The sequence below is a fragment of the Aquarana catesbeiana genome, linkage group LG08 (genome assembly GCF_042186555.1).
Source record: "Aquarana catesbeiana isolate 2022-GZ linkage group LG08, ASM4218655v1, whole genome shotgun sequence".
Classification (NCBI taxonomy): domain Eukaryota; kingdom Metazoa; phylum Chordata; class Amphibia; order Anura; family Ranidae; genus Aquarana; species Aquarana catesbeiana.
In genome coordinates this window covers 73,333,004-73,355,564 of record NC_133331.1, presented here as the reverse complement: position 1 = coordinate 73,355,564, position 22,561 = coordinate 73,333,004, and the positions used below count along the sequence as shown (strand labels likewise).

Genomic DNA, 22,561 nt, shown 5'->3' with positions numbered 1-22,561 from the left:
GTCAAAAGTATTGGGACGCCTGCCTTTACACGGACATGACCTTTGAAGGCATCCCAGTCTTAGTCTGAAGGGTTCAATATTGAGTTGGCCCACCTTTTGCAGCTATAACAGCTTGAACTCTTCAGGGAAGGCTGTCCACAAGGTTTAGGAGTGTGTCTATGGGAATGTTTGATCATTCTTCCAGAAGCGCATTCGTGAGTTCAAGCACTGATGTGGATGAGAAGGCCTGGCTCGCAGTCTCCGCTCTAATTCTTTCGAAAGGTGTTCTATCGGGTTGAGGTCAGGACGCTCTGCAGGCCAGTCAAGTTTTTCCCCCCAAACTCGCTCATCAATGTTCTTATGGGGTCCTGAACTCAATCCAATAGAACACCTTTGGAATGAGTACACTTTTACAGAACAAATGTAAAGCGTAATTAGAGGCAAATTCAGTTTTGACAAGTTCATTCATTAAAAAAAAAAAAAACGTGTCCCATGATGTAGATCCACATCAATCATCCCGATACAACAGGTGCAATGATACAGGATGCAGGCAGGAACTCACAGAGAGTTACTTGGGATAGGCTGGATAACACTGGGGATACAGAGATCCCAAGAGAAGGCCCAAGAAGACATCTAAGAAGCCATGAGGAATGTGGATGGGGGGCTGGCTACAGGATCACTAAGAATCCTGGGGTGACTAGGAATCTCTCAGAAAGCCAGGGATACTAAGAGTCTTGGGAGGCACTCAGAATCCTCTCAGAAATTCAGGGACACAAGAAAGCCCTGGGGTTTACTCAGAATCTTCTTAGAGATCCAGGGACACTAGGAAACACTGGGGATCACACTGAATCTTTTTGGAAAACCAGGGACACTAGGAAGAATCTTGGTCCAATCAGAATCTTCTTGGAAAGCCAGGAACACTAGAAAGCTCAGGGGGTCTTTTCTGGTTAGGGGAGATCAGCGAACACATGTTGGGGCAGCATGTACTTCACTACTTGTACTCCACGCTTTACCTGGGCAGACTTTTGGGTTATAGTACATGGTGAGACTCATTTTTTAACACGCCTATCTGAGCAAGGCTCCCCAGATTGTATGGATGTGGAGTAAGATACCAGGCATCCAGCAGTGGGGACACTGTAGCTAAATCTTGATGACGGGGTCACTAAGTTAACCGGATGCCTGATGGTGAGAGCGTCAGCTATCCAGGAGAGTTGTTAACGCCGTTTGATCTCTATAATTGGGATCTCTCCTGTCTGGTAAGAGGCCAACTATACTCTTTTGAAGAGCACTCTATTCTGCACTGAAGCACATTACATATTGTTGGAGCCCTGAGCACTTTTGAAGCACATCATGATTTAATTTGAATTTACTATTGTTGGAATTGTTTTTGATATTATCATTATACATTTTGCATGCTTATGTAGTATGTTCAGACACATACATTTTATGTATTTATTTGTATGTAATTTTAGATTTATAATATTTTGTTGCACTGATTTAGTTATTAGATGTAAAGGGATAGTGAACTTTTTTCCTATTGTCTTTTTAATCCAGTATTCAGGATTTAGTTGAAGCAGTCCCATCCCAACATGATCTAGTGCAAGGTTTATATTTAGTTAACATACACTCACCGGCCACTTTATTAGGTTCACCTGTTCAATTACTTGGTAACACAAATTGCTAATCAGCCAATCACATGGCAGCAACTCAATGCGTTTGGGAATCTAGACGTGGTGAAGACAACTTGTGGAAGTTCAATCTGATCATCAGACTGGGGAAGAAAGGGGATTTAAGTGACTTTTAAAACGGTATGTTTGTTGGTGCCAGACGGGCTGGTCTGAGTATTTCAAAAACTGCTGATCTACTGGGGTTTTCATGCACAACCATCTCTCGGGTTTACAGAGAATGGTCCGAAAAAGAGAAAATATCCAGTGAGCGGCACTTGTGTGGAGAAAAATGCCTTGTTGATGTCAGAGGAGAATGGGCAGACTGGTTTGAGATGATTGAAAGGCAACAGTAACTCAATAATCAATTGTTACAACCAAGGTATGCAGAATATAATCTCTGAACGCACAACACATCCAACCTTGAAGCAGATGGGCTACAGCAGCAGAAGACCACACCGGGCGCCACTCCTTTCATCTAAGAACAGGAAACTGAGGCTACAATTTGCACAGGCTCACCAAAATTGGACAACCGAAGATTGGAAAAACGTTGTCTGTTCTGATGAGTCTCGATTTCAGCTGTGACATTCAGATGGTGGGGTCAGATTTTGGCATAAACAACATGAAAACATGGATCCATCCTGCCTTGTATCAATGGTTCAGGCTGGTGGTGTACTATGGTGGTGGATATTTTCTTGGCACACTTTGGGCTCCTTAGCAACTACTGAGCTTTGTTAAAAGCCAAGGCCTACCTGAGTATTGTTGATGACCACGTCCATCCCTTTATGACTACAGTGTACCCATTTTTGAGCAGGATAATGCACCATGTCACAAAGCTCAAATCATCTCACCACTGGTTTCTTGAACATGACAAAGACTGTACTCCAATGGCCTCCACAGTCATCAGATCTCAATCCAATAAAGGACCTTTGGGATGTGGTGGAACGGGAGATTTGCATTATGGATGTGCAGCCAACAAATCTGCAGCAACTAGGTGATGCTATCATGTCACTAAGGACCAAATCCTCTGAAGAATGTTTCCAGCACCTTGTTGAATCCATGCCACGAAGAATGAAGGCAGTTTTGAAGGCAAAAGGGGGGTCCAACCCGGTACTAGCAAGGTGTACCTAATAAAGTGGCAGATGAGTTTATATGAAGAACATCCAAGAACAGGCAATAGGTCACTTTCAAATGTTAACCCTGGACACATGGGCCTTAAAACCCTTATCTGATTACCATACAACTTTATGTGGACAGGAGATGTAAGTCCTCCTTACCTGGTCACTTTCAATTTGTTTATTACAGGGAACACTGTGCTGCACATTCTGACCCTACAGCACAATAAGACCCTCTCCTGTCAGATATACGATCTCATCATGTCTTTTGACACCAAGCAGAAAGGCCTCGGTTTGGACCAAATCCTAAACAATGAAGGCCTGACACCATTCAAGATGGCGGCAGCTGAAGGCAACGTCACTGTGAGCGCTTTTTCCATGTTGTTTATTTATTTATATTGAGGTCTAAAAAATAGGCTTTGAAAAGATTTTCGTTTATTTTTTTTACCAAGTAATTATAGATTACTGCATCAAAATACTCACATTTTAATCTAGCAGGTGGTTCTCCAGGCACTTTCTCTCACATTTACCTGTCTATTCCTAGCTGCTCTGTTGAGACGGTTGTGTTTACAGAACTCAAAATCTCAAGCTCACATTTATTTGAAAATAACACATAACAACACCAGAATACTGTTATAAAGGATGTACAGGCATTTTAAAGTTTCTTTTGGATATGTTTGGAAAATCCTAATGTAAATAATAAAAATGAATGTATAGAGATTTTAGCTGCTTGGGGGTTGGTGTGATGGCAGAGCAGATATCCTTGCTGTGCTTCCTGCCTGCTAATGTAGCAAAGTGACTGTGCTTGGTTAGGTCTTATATTAGTGTGAGTCTATGGGCATCTGAGATCCATAATGAGTCATGGAACATAATGTATCTAATAGGTGCTTTTTTTACGTACCGGTAATTGATTTCATCTCAGCAATTGTTCAGCAAGGGTGCTGGCTGCAGACACAGGCAGAAAATGTACAGTCCTGCGCATGCAAATTTATGGGTATCTAAGATCCACAGTCAAGCATTTCATACTTTTTAAGTCCCTCCTAAAAGCAAACACCCCAATATGTCTTCTGTTCCCCTTGTTAGCACGGCCAGTTCTATTGGGCCCCATCTTACATGGGTATTAGTCATAGCTGTGTGAGATGGGGCCCTAAATAAAAAAACTTTAAGGGCCCCCTTGTCCCTATTATCTCCGTCTTAATGGAAATTTCTCTCTTGATACAGAATAACAGCTTTCAAAGCAATGATACACGGGTTCACCAACTATATGTGAATTGAATGTATTGGGCCCCAGAGCAGTTGCATGGCCCCCCCATGTCTATAGTCATGCCTTAGTTTGTTGAAAACCCTCTCTATTTGTATCTCATTGAAACTGGTAGTTATTTAAAGGAGAAGTACAACCAAAGCTAGTTTAGCTGTACTTCCCCTGTGGATCACAGGAGTGTAGTTTGTCCTGCACGCCTGTGACTCGTTTTCAGCAGACAGCGGGCAGAAGCCTGCTGTCGGCTAATGTCACAGAGCTGGTCCAGGCTCGTGCAAGATCGCAACAATAAAGTCGTGGAACGCCCACATGCCTGGATCGGCACCTGGCTCAGCCTCTCAACGAACCGCTGAGAGCCTAAACCAGCCCCTCCACAGCCCAGCACTCCAGTGAGTGCAGGAGGGCAGAGCAGAGAGTCGGTGACTTACAGCCAGTTGATCGCTTGTATTCTGACTCCGATTGTTGTGAAGCGATTTATCCCTTGTGAGAGCTCTATGCCTGGCCTGTATATGATATAATCACTGAGGACAATCCTCATCAGATAGCTTGAACTCACCAAATACCGATTCCATCCACATCACAGGAAGAAGGGTGGAGCATTACATACAAAGGAAGTATGTCATAACATAAGGGAAAAAAAACATAAGAAAACAAGTGCATTACCACAAAAGGTCACTAGATGGCAGCATGTGAACTAAATATAAAACGTCCATAGAAAATAGTTAAGAAAACAATCTATATAAATTCTATGCCCTGTTGGGGCAGCAGAGCTTGGTTCTCAGCCTTATAGCCAGTGTGGGACAGATGCAGCATTGGACCAATACTAAATCCACCTAGGTAAGTATGATTTTGAAAAAATAACAAACAAAAAAGCTTCTCTTTTAAGCTGGTCATACACTGTGAATCTCATTCGGTTCCTGGTGAAGGTAGGTGGCCTTATCAGCACCCTCCTGCCTGACATCCTTTGATTGAAGGATTGGCCAAACAGTGGCTGCATCCAATCAGATACTCGGTTACAACAGCCAATCAGGGAAGTTCCTCCATCCAGGCTGTTAGCAGACTGACAAAAAAAAAATCTTTCAAGTTATGGCCAACTTAAGGGCTTGTCTTCCTTGACTGCAGAAAAAAAGCTCTATTGGACTCCATCAAATGCCAGTCCTATCTCTAATAAGAGAATTTATGACCCACAAAGGAACTCCCACTGGAAAGATAGGGGATGGCGGTTAATGGGGCTTAGCCCTGAATTCAGGGAAGCCACTTCCCTAAAAATAAAATTAAACTACTTTCTACTACTACTACTACTACTTTGCACAGATGAAGGCTTTCTGTCTAACAAAATGCAATAACCGGCATTTGGTGGTGGCTGCTTTTCGGCAGTATGTTTAAATATTTAAGAATGCCTAACAGCTTTACTTTAGGAATAGTGCCCCATCATTGGTGTCAGTGGGAGGAATAGTGCCCCATCATTGGTATCATTGGGAGAAATAGTGCCCCATTGTTGGTATTAGTGGGAGGAATAGTGCCCCATTGTTGGTATCAGTGGGAGTATTAGTACGCCATTGTTGCTGTCAGTGGGAGAAATGGTGCCCCATTGTTGATGTCAGTTGGCAGAATAGTGTCTTGTATAAGGGGGAGGAATAGTGCCCCAAGGGCAGTACAAAGACAAGCAGGGGGCCGCATCTGGCCCCTGGGCCACAGTTTGGAGACCACTGCACTAGACTAACTGTTCTGAAGTTAAGTAATTACCAAATACGTTTTCAAATCTTAGGCATTTCTTGTTGAATGCATTTAAAATAAATAAATAAGACTCTGTTTATCTGCTTTTCTCTAGATCTTTCAGCATCTTTTAAAAAAAAGAGTCCGAACTGTTAAAACGTTGGGCCCAAAGACTTACACGCTCTACGACCTCACTGAGATCGACTCCTGGGGGTCCTCGTGTTCAGTTCTTCACCTGCTGGTGACATCTAAGAAGGCAGAGGTACATATTGATTCCAATGGGTATCACAATGAAAGGGACCAATAGAACTTTTTTAGTAGTTGTGGATAAAACGGGCAAGAACCCACATGGATCACCCAGGTGCTGGCTACCATAGCCTGTCTCCACTGTCAGTCGAAATTAAATGTAATCCGCATTCCGAAACATAGCTCTTCTTGCTATATTTAATTCGTAAAAAGATGAAAACTACATTTATAAGATTAACTATCATAAGAGCCGCGCTACGAAAAATCAGTTGAACTCATAGAAATGTTGAAAGTGTCCATGCAATTTTCCCTATTAGGAGATCACTACACAAAAGTAAGTCCAAGTGCAAAAAAAAAAAGAAAAAAACAATGTGAGAAATCAATGTGCAAATTAAGATCCTCTTCATAAATATTAAAAAAAAAAAAAAACAGTGAACGTCTGTCACCGTTGCAACATCCAAGCCATGACACCACCACCTTAATAAAGAATGCAAGAGGTAAATTGGGTATCTGGCCCTCCAGAAGGTAATGCCTTTGGATTGGAATAGTGTACCTATAGTTGGACAGTTGAAAAAGTCACAATAGGGTTGAGTAAAGTAAATTTGGGATCATCTGGGCACACGCAACAAGCTGCTGTCAGAACACCACCATGGGACTCAGGGAGACAGGCAGCGAGCTACTGTGCTTCTCCAGCGAGGAAGGAGTGGGTGGGGGCGTGAGCGTCACTGCTGCTCTGATCCTGCCCTATGCCATGTTGCCTGCCTGTTGGGGAAGCCGCAGGGTAGGAGCTGCTGGGAGCGGTAGAAGGTTGCAGGTACACTGCCCTGCAGCCTGCTGACCTCTGTACACTGCTCTGCAACCTGCTGACCTCTGTACACTGCTCTGCAACCTGCTGACCTAAATGCACTGCCCTGCAACCTGCTGACCTCCATGCACTGCCCTGCAACCTGCTGACCTCCATGGACTGCCCTGCAACCTGCTGACCTCCATGGACTGCCCTGCAACCTGCTGACCTCCGTACACTGCCCTGCAACCTGCTGACTTCTGTACACTGCCCTACAACCTGCGGACCTCCGTACACTTCCCTGCAACCTGCTGACCTCCGTACACTGCATAGTTGCCAGCCGTCACGATTTGGCCCCCCTCCCTTTCTTTCTTGTCTTCTTTCCTTCTTTCTTTTTCTTTCTCTCCTTCTTTCCTTCCTCCTCTCCTTCCTCCTCTCTCTCCTTCCCTCCCTATCTTTCTTTCTCTCTCCCTCTCTTTCTCCCTTTCTTTCTCCCTCAATCCCTCTCTTCCTTCTCCCTCCATCCCTCTTTCATCTCGGACTCTAACCACACCCCCTTTAAGCCACACCCCAATATTTTGTTTAAACTACGCCCATTTTTGCCACGGTGTCACATTTTTCCTCCTCGCCTTTGCCACAAATGCATGCCCATAGAGACCTATGCGATCCTTTGGTGGTATCCCTATTGTCCATCTCCTAGTTAGTCCAACATATGGGTGGTGGGGCTGGGCTTTCTGGTCTCAGTTCTGGGGTTGCGATGCACCCAGTTCTCCTCCCTCGGCCCATCTCTGTAACGCGATGGGGGCGGGACATGACCTGAGAGCATAAGCGTCATGTTCACACGTCCCGCGCACAGTGCCAATCGACGCCATGGTGCAGGTACGTGTGTCTTTTCCATCTTACACTGCAGCAGTAGGCGGGCGGGCGGGCACTCACTGGGATCAGTGCATTGCAGATGTGAGGTCCCCTCGCTTACCCTATGCTGCCTCAACACATGACGTTGGCGTGCACAAACCTTGTCTATTAATTTTATTCAATTTTTATTTGATTTGTACACATACACTTTTAGGTCAGTGCATATACACTTGGTCTCATTAAGATGTCTTATATTACTACACACTCACCTTTTTGGTGGAAATACATAGATGCATTACCCATCAGTTACACCAGTATCACTCATCACATATTTTACACATCCCTTTTCACAATTCTATTCAATTATTTATGTCTTCTTTTAGAACTGGGTGCATGTCCAAGCATGCCTACCATCACAGTCTGGTAATGTGTTGAAGTGGTCCGGCTTGTTTCCTGGCTGTTGCTCTCCCCTGGTTCTTATTTAAGTTTTTTAGGGGTGTTCTCTGCCTCAATTCCAGGTGAGACTACTTAATCCAGGCCACCGTTAAATTCCATTTAGGAGTTGTGATTAGCTTGTGGGTTTTTTGTATGTATCATTGAAACTGGCTGTTCCTTTTCATTTCCCCCTTCATATATTGTTTTATTACTCCAATTTGTTAGTATATACGTGCATCTGACTCCTGATGATTGGTTACAAGCCATGAAACGCGTTGAGTTTCCAACTAAAGGGTGCCTAAATTATGTATTCTCATTTATTGACCCCTGTATTAACTGTATCAATCATGTTTATTGTTTGATTTATTTTGCAATGACTGTATCAACCATGTCCATTGATGAATTATATTAAATACTTTTATATGAATATTATTATGTAAATACTTTATGATTACACTATTCAGTATATATCATTAATTATTGATGTATATTTAATATCATGGACCACCCTTAGGGGATTGTGACATTGCATTAAATTAAATTCAATCTATTTTTACACTAAATAATTAGATATGTACCCTTTGACATGCCTCATCTAAAGTCCCAATTCCAATTCCTATCCTTTTCTTTCAAACAACTAAGGATGGAGGCATGTCATTGTTAGAACAAAGGCTGAGACAGGTCACACTCGTCCTTAAAAAAGTAATATGTCTTAAAAAGAAATGTATATAAAAAAATATATATTAGAAATATATATTAAAAAATGTATGTATAAAAAATGTTGAACAGAATAAGTATATATATATATATATATATATATATATATATATATGGGAGAGATACACTAATATGTGTGTATACTGCATGACCACATATATGCAGATACACACCAATATACCACCAATATGCATGTGTGAGATGGTTACTTACGATCCCACCACCCCCAACCGCAGATTAAGAACCCAACGATAGCCAAATTGGAGATGGTGACCGTGCAGGTCCACTGTAAAAAATGAAATAATGTTAAAGAGGCTAGTTTCTACATGCATATGTTATAACAGAGTATGTATTTCTATCTCTTCATTTAGCCCCCCTGGCAAAGGAGTGTTCAAAGAATATTAGCCAAAAAATACAAAATTACTGCGCTCCCAATACCCCAAGCTGCAGTTCTAATATGTAGGTACAAAAATTACATAAATTAGAATAATCAACAGAACCGCGCTAACAAATAAATTAAGGATTGTGGAGAAACCACATTTTAGAAAAATTATTGAAATAATCTCACAAAGTGTAACAAATTGAAAAAACACAATATGTATTCCAACCCAGATAGTGATACTCGAAAATCATACGTGACTTAAAATAAATACAAATAAAAATAAACAGTAAATAAATAAGTGAATAATGGTGACTCCAATATAAAAGTCCTTGAAATAAATGAATCCGCAAATGGTGATTGAAAAATTGATCAGCAAACACCCAGTGAAAAAATCCACCACCTATAACGATGCACGCTTTAACCCAGCTTATATTAGAATCCACTCAGCAGGGACACCACCATCAGTTTTATCACAGGGGAAGGACACCGGAACTCTCCGTCCAAAGAAATCGAAGGTCAGCAAGAGGAACCCAGGGAAATGAGAGACACATTCTCCATAGTGTAAATTCGTATAAATAGTTTATCAAAATGACAGATGATTGCACTTACATGGGAAAGTACGATTAAAAGCATGTATCATAGAACAGCCGGCCAGCCTGCATACACCCGTTCCCAGTGGGATAGAAACGATGACGTCAGCGCGTCTGCCTTCAAAGAATATATCCAGAAGGTCTCCTGCTGACATAACTGTTTAAAATGCTCTGAAGCAGGAAGATCTCTGGAGATGGCCTCAATCACCCAAACCTGTAGACCCACAGTGAATTTTTTGTGTTCCGTAAGAAAGTGTCTGGGAACACTATGTTTATCGCAACCCTGCTCTACAAATCACCCGTGTTTACGTTTACCAAATCATTGGTGTAAGGGACGGATGGTCCTCCCTACATACAGGAGACCACAAGGACATGTCAGGCAGTATATGACATACTCACTAGAGCAATTATGGAACTCTTTAATGGCATATGTCTTTCCTTTTGTTGTGTTTGTATGTTTTTTGCCAATGATGAACGAATTTACACATAAGGCATAGATTTTTCCGGCATTGAAACATGCCTATCAGTGGTATAAGGGGAGTGTGTATAGTGGGGATGGACTGGGACTTATGAATTTTACTTGGTGCCAATTGGCTTTTAATGTTTTTGGCCCTGCGGTAAGAGACTTTGGGTTTCTGCGTGATAGAAGAACCCAAGAGGGGGTCTTCCAACAAAATTGGCCAATGTTTAGTAAGAATATTTTCCATTTTTCTGTAGCAGTCATGAAATTGTGTAGTAAACCGTACTGGTTGGGGTTCATCTGATGTAGTGGACTTGGACGCAGGCTTAGTTTTGTACTGTTTGAAGGCATCTTCCACAAGGATTGGGGGGTATCCTTTATCCAGGAATTTGTGGGTAAGGAGTTGACCATGAGGTTGGTAGTCCTCATCCTGAGTACAGTTATGGCGGACTCTATTAAACTGGCTCCTGGGGATATTATTAATCCACCTAAGGTGATGACAACTTTGGTAATGGTCGAATGAATTCCCAGCAGTGGGTTTTATATAGTTAGTGGCCTCTATACGTGAGTCACTGTGGTATAGTTCCAACTCCAGAAAGGCCAGTCTGTCAGGATCAACCACATGGGTGAAAGCTTACCCCAGGTTGTTGTGGTTACAATGTGATACAAATTGTATCAAGCTGTCTATGGTGCCATCCCATATGATGACTAAGTCATCGATATAGCGTCCATAAAAAATAATGTTGGCTGAGAAAGGGTTGTTTTGTGAGATGTACTGCAGTTCCTAATACCCCATGGGAAGATTTGCATAGCTGGGGGCAAAATGTGCCCCCATAGCTGTGCCTTGGGTTTGTAAATAATAATTGTCCTCAAATTCAAAGTAATTGTGGTTTAAGCAGAATTGCGTAGCTTCCAGTATAAAATGGGCGTGCCTTGGATTGATGAGCGGGTCTGCAGAGTGGAAATGCTCGACTGCCATGAGGCCTACCTCATGGGGGATCGATGCATAAAGGTAAAAAGGAGGTGACATCTAGGGACACTCACAAATGTGTGGGTTCCCACCTGTAGAAAGAGAGCATCTCTAATAGGTGTGTGCCATCTCTTAAGTACAATGGAAGGTCCTGTGCCAAAGGCTGCAAGAACCGATCCACATACATCGAGAAGCCACTAGTGACGCTCTCCATACAAGTCACAATGGGTCGTCCTGGTGGGTTAGGGGGGTCTTGTGAATTTTAGGCATCATGTAAATCATGTAAATAATAATAAATTATATACAGTATATATAACAAATAAATAATAATGTAAAAAATATGTAAAATAAAAGTATGAAAAATAATTATAATATAATGTATGTAGTATGTTGTATAATGCTATTTTATTTATTATAGGTATTTATATAGCACCATCAATTTACGCAGAACTTTACATATATATTGTACATTCACATCAGTCCCTGCCCTCATAATATATAGATTAGAGTATATGATAACAAAAGCAAAAGAAATGTATGTAATATAATATTGTAAAAGAATATGAATGTATAAAGAATGATAATATTTATAATCTACAATGGAATGCTTAAAGTGACGTTCCACCAATTTTTACAACTTTATCCTAATGGAATGACCACCCCTCCACCACTCCATTTTGGATATTTTTTGCGTCACGTCCTCTTCTCCCCAGCTGCCTTCTGGGACCTTAGTGTGTCCCAGAAGATGACGGGGCCATTCAGGAAGCGTCGCGCGACTAGCACATGCGCAGTAGGAAACCGGCAGTGAAGCCTGCAGGCTCCACTGCCGGTTTCCATTAGTTGGTATGGCGGCACCTGCACCTGACCTGATTGACGAATCGGCCTCACGGGGGGGGGGAACATCGCAGGCTCCCTGGACAGGTAAGTGTTCTTGTTAAAAGTCAGCATCTGCAGTGTTTGTAGCTGATGACTTTTATAAAAAAAAAATTTGTTGCAGCTGGAACTTGCTTTAAATGTTTTTTTTTATTGCAGTCTGCACCCAGTGTGAGGGAAATCCCCCCCCCATTTTTCACAGCTGTCCCACTTACTACTGTTCTGGTGACAACCATATGCCATGGACACCAAGGCAAATAAAGAGGATAAATATCCCCAGCAAAAACACAGGCAGCAGTAAAAAAAACCCAACAAACTTGGCAGGGGTTCTGACCCTTTAAACTCTAAACTAGGAGAGAAGTTTGGCTGAAGAAAATATGTCAATAGGGTGAAGTTGCTAAATATACACCTGCTGGGTTTGTGGCAGTGTGTTACCATCCATTGCATTAAGCCAGGCCATTCACTGGGTATGCCCATTCCACAGCCAACCAAAAAACACCAATGAATGTTTTTTGGCAATGCTGTGTATATGGCACTAAGGTGCTGCTTTTTGTTTGCATAGCCATCGCAGCATGGCATGTAGCGAGACAAAGGGTCTCCACCTAGGTAGAAAGGAACGGGCGTAGCTTGCGTTTGATTAGTGCTTACAGTGTCAGAGCAGAGCTGAGTAGAGGGGAGTCATGAGTAGTTTTGAAGGAGATGAGGAAGTCTGATTTGAGCCTTTGTTACATAGTTAGTCAGGCTGAAAAAAGACACAAGTCCATCTAGTTTAACCATAAAAATAAATAAATAAATAATAATATCATACAATCCCATATACCCAATCCTATACCCACAGTTGATCCAGAGGAAAGCGAAAAACCCCAGCAAAGCATGATCCAATTTGCTACAGCAGGGGAAAGAAATCCTTCCTGACCCCAGGCAATCGGATTTTCCCTGGATCAACTTTACCTATAAATGTCAGTACCCAATTATATTATGTACATTTAGGAAAGAATCCAGGCCTTTCTTAAAGCAATCTACTGGCCAGAACCACCTCTGGAGGGAGTCTATTGCTCTATTCCACATTTTCACAGCTCTTACTTTGTAGAAACCTTTCCGTATTTGGAGATGAAATCTCTTTTCCTCTAGGAGTAAAGAGTGCCCCCTTGTCCTCTGTGTTGACCGTAAAGTGAATAACTCAACACCAAGTTCACTATATGGACCCCTTATGTATATATACATGTTGATCATATCCCTTCTTAATCTCCTCTTCTCAAGAGAGAATAAATTCAGTTCCTCTAATCTTTCCTCATAGCTGAGCTTCTTCATGTCTCTTATTAGTTTGGTTGCCCTTCTCTGCACTTTCTCCAGTTCCCTGATATCCTTGGTGCCCAAAACTGAACTGCATATTTCAGATGAGGTCTTACTAATGATTTGTACAGGGGCAAATGATATCTCACTCTCTCTGGAGTCCATACCTCTCTTAATACAAGAAAGGACTTTGCTTGGAAACTGCAGCTTGATCTTATGATCTACCAAACCCCCAGATCCTTCTCCACTACAGATCCCCCCAGTTGTACTCCCCCTGGTATGTATGATGCATGCATATCCTTAGCCCCCAAGTGCATAACTTTACATTTATCAAGATTAAACCTCATCTGCTACATAGTCGCCCAATTAGACTTTGCACTGAGGTCAGCTTGTAAATTGGAGACATCCTGTAAGAACGTTATTCCACTGCATAGCTTGGTGTCATCCGCAAAGACAGAAATGTTACTTTTAATCCCAGACCCTATATAATTTATAAAGGTATTAAAAAAAGTAGGGGTCCCAACAATGAACCTTGGGGTACACCACTGATAACCTTTGGCCATTCAGCGTAAGAATCATTAACCACTATTCTGAATTCGGTCTTTTAGCCAGTTTTCTATCCATTTACAAACTGATATTTCCAAGCCTGTAGACTTTACCTTACACATTAGCCGTGTGTGGGGAACTGTATCGAACTCTTTTGCAAAATTCAAGTATAACACGTCCACAGCCAACCCTCTGTCCAAGGTTTCACTTACCTCTTCATAAAAAGAAATTATATTTGTTTGACAACTTCTGTCTGTCTGTTGCTTAAAATATTTTTTTCCAGCAAGAACTCATCTATGTGGTCTTTTATTAAACTCTCCAGTATCTTCCCAACTATAGAAGTTAAACTAACAGGTCTATAGTTACTTGGTAAAGACTTTTTTCCCTTTTTAAATATGGGCACCACATTGGCCCTATGCCAATCCAGTGGTACTATTCCTGTCATCAATGAGTGCCTAAAAATTAGATACAATGGTTTTGAAATGGCAGAGCTCAATTCTTTTGGGATCCGTGGGTGGATACCATCTGGTCCAGGTGCTTTATCCACCTTTATTCTGTCTAAATATTTCTAGACCATATCACTTTTTAGCCATTGTGGATCATTTGGGGCTGTGTACATACCATCCCCTAATGGACTTGAGCTCTCCCATGCTCCTTTGTATACACAGAACTGAAGAATTTATTTATTAAATTTGCTTTCTCTTTGTCTCCAGTCACCCACTCTAGATTATTTTGTAAAGGGCCTACATGCTCAGACCTGACCTTTTTACTATTAATATTTTTGAAGAATTTTTTGGGAGATGAGATTTGGGGCCTCAGCAAATAATATGTAAAAGGTAAAAAGTTCCCATTATGAGGTTTTTCCCTTTATGGGAATGCCATTTCTTCTTTCCCAAGTGGACACCACTAGGAGGTTATTACAAAACAAACCCCCATTGGTAGGCAAGAAACCTGAATTTGGCCAACCATGCAAGATTGAACAATGTTTGTCTATGGACTTTACTAAACAACTTTACTCCTATAGTAATAGGAGAAAAAAAGGAGTTGAACTAGTCTCTTTAATCCTATGGGACAGGGGATAATCCAATCTGGGGAGCAAAGACAGAGACCAGCTTGGTGGGGAAACTGGTGGAGGCCTGGTAAAAGTTGGCTGACCACCTGCCAGTGGTGAGGCAAGTTCTGCTGTGTGACCATGTGCCATGTATCCTGCAATGTTGATTTCTGGGTCCAGGCACGACCCGCGATAGACCAGGCTTGTAACTACTGGAATCTGAGGGGCTCTTCATCATCAAGTGGTGGTGTGTTTCCTGATGTGGACCATAGGCCAGGAGGTGTGGATTCAGATTGATAGAACAGAGGTTTCAGACCTTCGATTGCCACAATCTAATTACAGCAGGCCCTTGAACCAACTGGAACTGGTTTAAGAACCAGGTGCTTGGGGCACCATTTGCAATGAATGGCATTGGGTCTTCGCATGATCTGCGATCTGTGACTCAAAGTATTAAGGCCAGGGATGGCCAAGTTCACTTTAAGTGAGCTGCATATAAAGAGTGTAGAAGAATAAGAAGAACGTAGCTCATCCTTGGTGTAACCATCTCCACATGTACCTAAATGACCTAATCGCATCCTACAAGGTGAAATTACTGTTTTCCAAAACAAATATAGCTGACAACTCCAGAGTCTATTAGAAGATCTTAATTGCTACATAATAGTCAGTTAAAGGGGGCTAACGCATTTCAGCATATAGCCTTGATCACAATTACTGTTTTACAACAGCCCTGAGGTGAGCTTATGTTGCAGGGAAACAAAAGGTGACAATGTTGGGTGGGGCTAATATATAACTGTATTATAAATGTTCTAGTAAGTGTAAATATTTATCAAAATGGTATAAAGATTAATAAAAAAAAGCACAATTCATTGAAATGGCCATGCTAACGGAGTAAAGTGAACTTTATGTAAATAAATGTATATTTTTAATATTGTGTGTCATAGTGCCTTTTAAGACTGGTAATCCAAAATATTTCCTACAGGCACGGCGAATTGTGGATATTTCCCCCATGAAAGAGCTGCTGAGCGAGAAATGGCAGAGGTTTGGACGGCCATATTTTTGGTCCCTGGCAGCCGTCTATGTGCTGTACATGATTTGCGTGTCTTTGTGCTGTGCTAACCGACCCCTCCAGCCTCTGAGGAACCTCTCAACCAACCCTCGAGACATCACCATTATGGAGCAGTTGGATCTCCAGGTAGAACTTACCAATATGTAAAGATTTTGGCTAGGTTTAAAGAGGTTGTATTGGAGCTTTGCATAGTTTTTCACTATTTATTCATTATGGTCAGAAAAAAAAAAAAAAAAAAAAAAAATTATATATATATATATATATATATATATATATATATATATATATATATATATATATATATATATATATATATATATACTGTATATATATATAGATAGATAGATCTATGTAGATCTATATATAGATCTATATAGATCTATCTATCTATCTATCTATCTATCTATCTATCTATCTATCTATATATATATATATATATATATATATATATATATATATATATAATTTTTTTTTTTTTCTGACCATAATGTCCAAATTTTGCCCAAAGTGTCAATATTTTGTGTGGCCACCATTATTTTCCAGCACTACCTTAAAGGATCACTAAAGTTATTTATTTATTTATTTTTTAATAACAAACATGTTATACTTACCTCCACTGTGCAGCTTGTTTTGCACAGCGTGGTCCCGAACCTGGTCTTCTGGGGTCCCTCGGCGGCTGTCTCGGCTCCCCCCCTGCAAGGACCCAACACTTTCATGTGAGCTCCCTCGCATAGTGTTGAGTGCTTGCGGGCGCGCTCCCGTGATACCGCTGGCCACCATAGCCGCTCACTGTATCACTCGGCCCCGCCCCCCAGCGCGCCGTGTCATTGGATGTGATTGACAGCAGCGCGAGCCAATGGCTGCGCTGCTTTCAATCCATACACTGTAACCAATTAACGGCCAAGCTGAGCGTCGAAAAGGATGTAGGGGGCGAGCGCGGGACTTTCGAGGGGTCAGGTAAGTAAAACGGGGGGGCTGGGGAGGCCGGTATTGTCAGATGTTTTTTCACTTTAATGCATTAAGGTGAAAAAACTTTTACCTTTACAACCCCTTTAACACTCTTGGGCATGGAGTTCACCAGAGCTTCACAGGTTGCCACTGGAGTCCTCTTTCACTCCTCCATGACATCATCACGGAGCTAGTGCTCCGAGCTTGCGCTCCTCCACATTCCATTTGAGGATGCCCCACAGATGCTCTATAGGGTTTAGGTCTGGAGACATTCTTCGAAGGGAGGGGATCATGCTCTGCTTCAGTATGTCACAGTACATGTTGGCATTCATGGTTCCCTCAATGAACTGTAGCTCCCCAGTGCCTGAAGCACTTATGCAGCCCCAGACCATGACACTCCCACCACCATGCTTGACTGTAGGCAAGACACACTTGTCTTTGTACTCCTCACCTGGTTGCCGTCAAACACGCTTGACACCATCTGAACAAAATACGTTTATCTTAGTCTCATTAGACCACAGGACATGTTTCCAGTAATCCGTGTCCTTAGTCTGCTTGTCTTTAGCAAACTGTTTGCGGGCTTTCTTGTGCATCATCTTTAGAAGAGGCTTCCTTCTGGGACGACAGCCATGCAGACCAATTTGATGCAGTGTACGGCGTATGATCTGAGCACTGACAGGCTGACCCCCCACCTCTTCAACCTCTGCAGCAATGCTGGCAGGACTATTTCCCAAAGACAACCTCTGGATATGACGCTGAGCAGTGCACTCAACTTCTTTGGTCGACCATGGCGAGGCCTGTTCTGAGTGGAACCTGTCCTGTTAAACCACTGTATGGTCTTGGCCACCGTGCTGCAGTTTAGGGTCTTGGCTAACTTCTTATAGCCTAGGCCATCTTTATGTAGAGCAACAATTCTTTTTTTCAGCTCCTCAGAGAGTTCTTTGCCATGAGGTGCCATGTTGAACTTCCAGTGACCAATATGAGAGAGTGAGAGCGATAACACCAAATTTAACACACCTGCTCCCCATTCACACTAGAGACCTTGTAACACTAAAGAGTCATATGACCCCGGGGAGGGAAAATAGCTAATTGGGCCCAACTTTGAGATTTTCACTACTCAATTTTGTTGCCAGCGGTTTAGACATTAATGGCTGTGTGAGTGACAGAAACGAACAGCGCTCCTACATCTTCCTAGTTGATGTAACTTGCAGATAAATGCAGTGCTGGTGATAAATAAATAGATAAAACAGTTCCACAGGAGGGATCCAAAGAATGGTGCTCCGCTGTGCAGTAAGCTCTGGCACCCGCTCTCACTCTATTAGCGAATCTCTCTCCCTATGAAGTGTACACTTACCAGACCTTGGCAAGTAAAGAGCCTGGATGGATGGTCTCAGCAATCCTCCTCATAGGCTGTTAGTTACGCTGCTGGATGATTATGGGTTAGGTGTGTCAGGACATCAGGGAATGATTGGCTTGTCTCGCTGATCGTTTCGTCTGTGTTATCTACCGCCCAATCATCCTCACTCAGAGATCCCAAAGATGATACTGTGGTCTCATAAAAACAGATAGCAGCACCATAGCATAATTCCGAAATAATTCTTCAGTGTTGTCACATGAAAAGATATAATAACATATTTACCAAAAAAATGTGAGGGGTGTACTCACTTTTGTGAGATACTGTATATATACTGTATATATTATTTTTTTTTATAGTTAGGGAAATCGTGGCGATTTACTGTAGTCTTCTGTTCCCAGATTTCCCATTCCTCCTTGAGAAAAAAAACTTGCTTTTTATAGAGCTCAATTGCTCAAGCACAATTTACACATGTGATTGAATCAAAACAATGCTTCCTCCCCCTCCCTCCTCAATCTGCTAAATGTATATTTCATTTGTGTCAATGTTGTAAACTAGTTTCATCGATGCCTTTTTTGGACCCAGAATATACTTATGAAAATGTTATTCTGACCTTGAACCACTGCCGTTTACTGAGATATCATTCCAGGACTCATATAACACGCCGGGGGATGAGATGCGACTAGTGGGGGAGATTATCTCAGTGGTTGGAGCGCTGGCGATGTTACTTGTAGAGGTAATCATACATAAGATAATCTGCATAGACAATGCACAGCATAACCATTGATAGGCTCACAATAGACTGGCTCAGTGGAAAAAATGGACACAATAGCAACAATTAAACAAAAATTTGTGGGTGGAATGAGAAAGGTTTAGAACCCCTGGCAGATGTTTACTAAGGCTCCAATAAGAAGGTGTACCCTAACTTCCTGTCCTGCTGACCAGTGATGTAACAATAGCCATAGCAGTCCATGCAGCTGCTATGGGGCCTGGGGGTGGAAGGGGCCCCTCAATTACATGTAAAAATCAGCATTTGCTAGAAAATTACTCAGAACTCCTAAACATTTTATATTTTTGAAAGCAAAGGCCATAGAGAATAAAATGGTGGTTGTTGCAAGTTTAATATTTGTGCATCCATTTTTAACCACTTCCCCTGTGTTGAGGTCATATATCATCAGGGACTTTGAGTGGAGATATCTGGATGATGCCTGTAGATGCAACCATCATCTAAATATCTCCACTCAAAGTCCTCCCAACATCATATGACCTCAACCCAGGGGAAGTGGTTAAAAATCGATGCGCAAATATCATAACTTTTTTTTCCAGCCGGCGATTCCCTGCAATGTAAAAGCCATCATAGTGGATGTTTAGCCCCTGCTTGATTGCTTTTAAAGGCGGCGAAAGGGACATCCCCCCCCCACCCACCACCCACTGATGCTTTTCCGTGCTCGCCTGCGATTGGGGAGCCGGAGAATGAATCCTGCCGGCAGCGGCAGTTTACCATAGAGCCGATGGTTCCTGGTCATCTCTATGACCCTCGGAGGCCAGTAGCGACGTCATGACCAGTTATAGTTACAGAGGAGGTCTTGGGCTGCGTATCGCCATCCGTCTGTTTTTCAGCGGATCTTGTTGGATCAGATGGCAGGTGGGTGTCAGTGGACAGATCTCCGTTGACATCTGCCTGCCCATACAAGTCAATGGGTGGCCCGCTCAGATCCGCTTGAAAAACAGATAGGCGGATCTTTGCGGGCCGATCATGGGGCCTAATACTATTACAAGGGATGAACAGCATGACATGATATAGCTTCAAGGGGCGGAGCGAAGCGCGTTGGGGGTGTGGCCTGGTGGGAGCCCAGGCTGAGGTCAATTCACTACTGAACACCTATGTGGATGTGCGGCATGAGGGATTTTCTCCTCTTTCTCTCCAGCATACCTTGTTATAGCTGGGGCCGTGACAGGTCCTCTTTTTGGAGAAATCTGGGGTCTATCAGTCCACATTAGGCAGTTTGAAATCACGGCAAAATGCACAAAATGTGTTTGGGTGCTGTTATTCTTAATGGCACCCCAAACACGGTGCGATTCCACAATGATTGTCGAGTGATAGAATTAAGGCAAAATGGTCATTCAAATATTGTGATAAGGTTGTTGCCCAAAAAGGAGCAGGAGCTCCTTTTGGGCAACAAATGCGCATAGGGCAGACCATTGAGGTGATTTGCCTGTCCTATGCATGGCATGTGAGTGTAAATCGCACATTCAGAATCGCAAGCAGGAATGCTCACTCCCGCAATGGAATATCTGGCCTTACTGAGCTGGGTGCTAGGATGCAGGGAACTGATACACAGCACCATAGGCTGTTTTGGTTCTGGCAGGCACCTGCACCATAACAACCATCAACATTGTACAGCCCAACTGCCACCTAGCAACCGATGATGCTGTGCAGCCCAGCCACCAGTGACCTGGCAACCAATGATGCACAGCATCTTTGGTTGCTAGGATGCTGGTGGCCAGACAACAGAGTAATTAGCAATCATGCCAGCATCCTAGCAATCAAAGAGAGAGGGGTAGGAAAATAGGTTGGCACCCGGGGTGCTATGGGACTACATGATCTGTAGTTACACCCCCTACTGGGGACGTTTTAGGAGACAGGAAGTTAGGGAAAGCCTCCATAGTGTTTACAGACCTAATAGCTAAAATAAGGTCGACTCGGCACAATCAATATGATTTCTGTGTTCTACAAAGATTGGTAATGTTGTTGATGTTGTCATGTTGTTGATGCTCCACAGATCTCGGTCCTGATGAGCACCCCAATCATCTCCTTACTCCAAGACAATGTTTCCGGAGGACTTTTTCACTTTATCCTGTGAGTGGAGTGGAGTTGAAGCCATACTGCTTTTATGTTTAACTTGTTATCATCAGAACCAGGGATTTTTTTCAGCGGGAACGTGGGGGGAACACAGCTCTGGCACCTCCAGCACAGAATGGATGTAAATGGCAGGGGGTATGGGGTATGCTGGAGGGTCTATTGATGCTGGCAGGAGTCTATTTCTGTGTGAGGGTCTATTGTTTCTGGGGGGATCAATTGTTGAGCGAGGGGTCTATTGTTGCTGGCTGGTGGTAAATCTGTTGTTACCGGGGGTCTATTGCTGCAGGGGGTGGGTCTATTGTTGCTGGAATGGTATTTTGCAATAAGGGGGGGGTATAATGTTGTGTGGGGGATCTATTGTTGCTGGGATTGGTCTAGTGTTGCTGGGGGATTTATTGTTGTTAAGGGGATATATATCTTTGCTAGGGTGGGGTCTATTGTTACTGGGGTGGGTCTAGTGTTGCTGGGGGGGTGTAATATTATTGCTGAGGGATATACTGTTGCTAGGGGGATTAATATCGTTGTTGGGCTGGGGTCTATTGTTGCTGGGGTGGGTCTAGTGTTGCTGTGGGGGACCTATTAATACTGAGGGGATCAATTGTTGCTGGGGGGGACCTATTATTGCTGGGGGGATCAATTGTTGCTGGGGGGGGGACCTATTATTGCTGGGGGATCAATTGTTGCTGGGGGGGGGGGTAGAAATACAAGCAGATTAGACTTCAGTTTTACTATATTGCTGTTTTTATTCTAGTCATAAAGTGGGGATAGGGAGGTGATGCCTCTGCATTCCATAACTATATCAGATAAAGTGGTGTCACCTTTCTGGCTCTAGAACAAGGTTTTAGGTATATAAATCACAGATATCTTGACAGTTAAAAGAAAACTCTGGAAATTTCAGCTTGGCTGAAGTTTAGCTTTGTTTGATTTTGGATAGATCCCCCCCCCCCGATTACGCTGGCATGCTCATAGTTGTACACATGCAAAAATTACTCACTGGCACTGCCCTCTGCAGTAATTTCTTTCTGCCACTAGATGTCCTCAGTCTTCCCGGGATGAATGATGCCTAGTGGGAAGGGATTAGAACCACTGTTGGGTTTTTATTCATCCGTTGGGACTCGTTCAAACATGCGGTGTCCTCTAAAGAGCGATCCGTGTTGCACCACTTGTCAGAGGGAGTTTAACAGCTGGTGAGGAGGTTCACAGATTTAACTCTTTAAATGCTGAGCTACAGTACCGCAACCATAGCAGGCGTTATGGACACCATACAGGTCTATGGGGCTGCACCACAACCGACCCGTAACTGTATGCAATGTACGCAAATGCGGCACTGTAGCTCGGCAATTAAAGCAGAAGTAAAGTCTGCTATAAAAAATTTTCTAAGGCCCCCCAGGTGGGT

General features: G+C 42.8%; 1 protein-coding gene across 1 annotated transcript in view; it reads left to right on the top strand.

Annotated features, from left to right (window-relative positions):
* LOC141105841 (transient receptor potential cation channel subfamily V member 6-like) overlaps window positions 1-22,561 on the top strand; it is a 76,131-nt gene that overhangs the window by 31,492 nt on the left and 22,078 nt on the right. Inside the window, exons 7-11 of the mRNA XM_073595972.1 lie at window positions 2,949-3,121; window positions 5,848-5,994; window positions 15,914-16,126; window positions 18,952-19,038; window positions 21,086-21,162. Of these exons, the coding sequence (XP_073452073.1) occupies window positions 2,949-3,121; window positions 5,848-5,994; window positions 15,914-16,126; window positions 18,952-19,038; window positions 21,086-21,162 (697 nt within the window). The remainder of the gene's footprint in view (window positions 1-2,948; window positions 3,122-5,847; window positions 5,995-15,913; window positions 16,127-18,951; window positions 19,039-21,085; window positions 21,163-22,561) is intronic.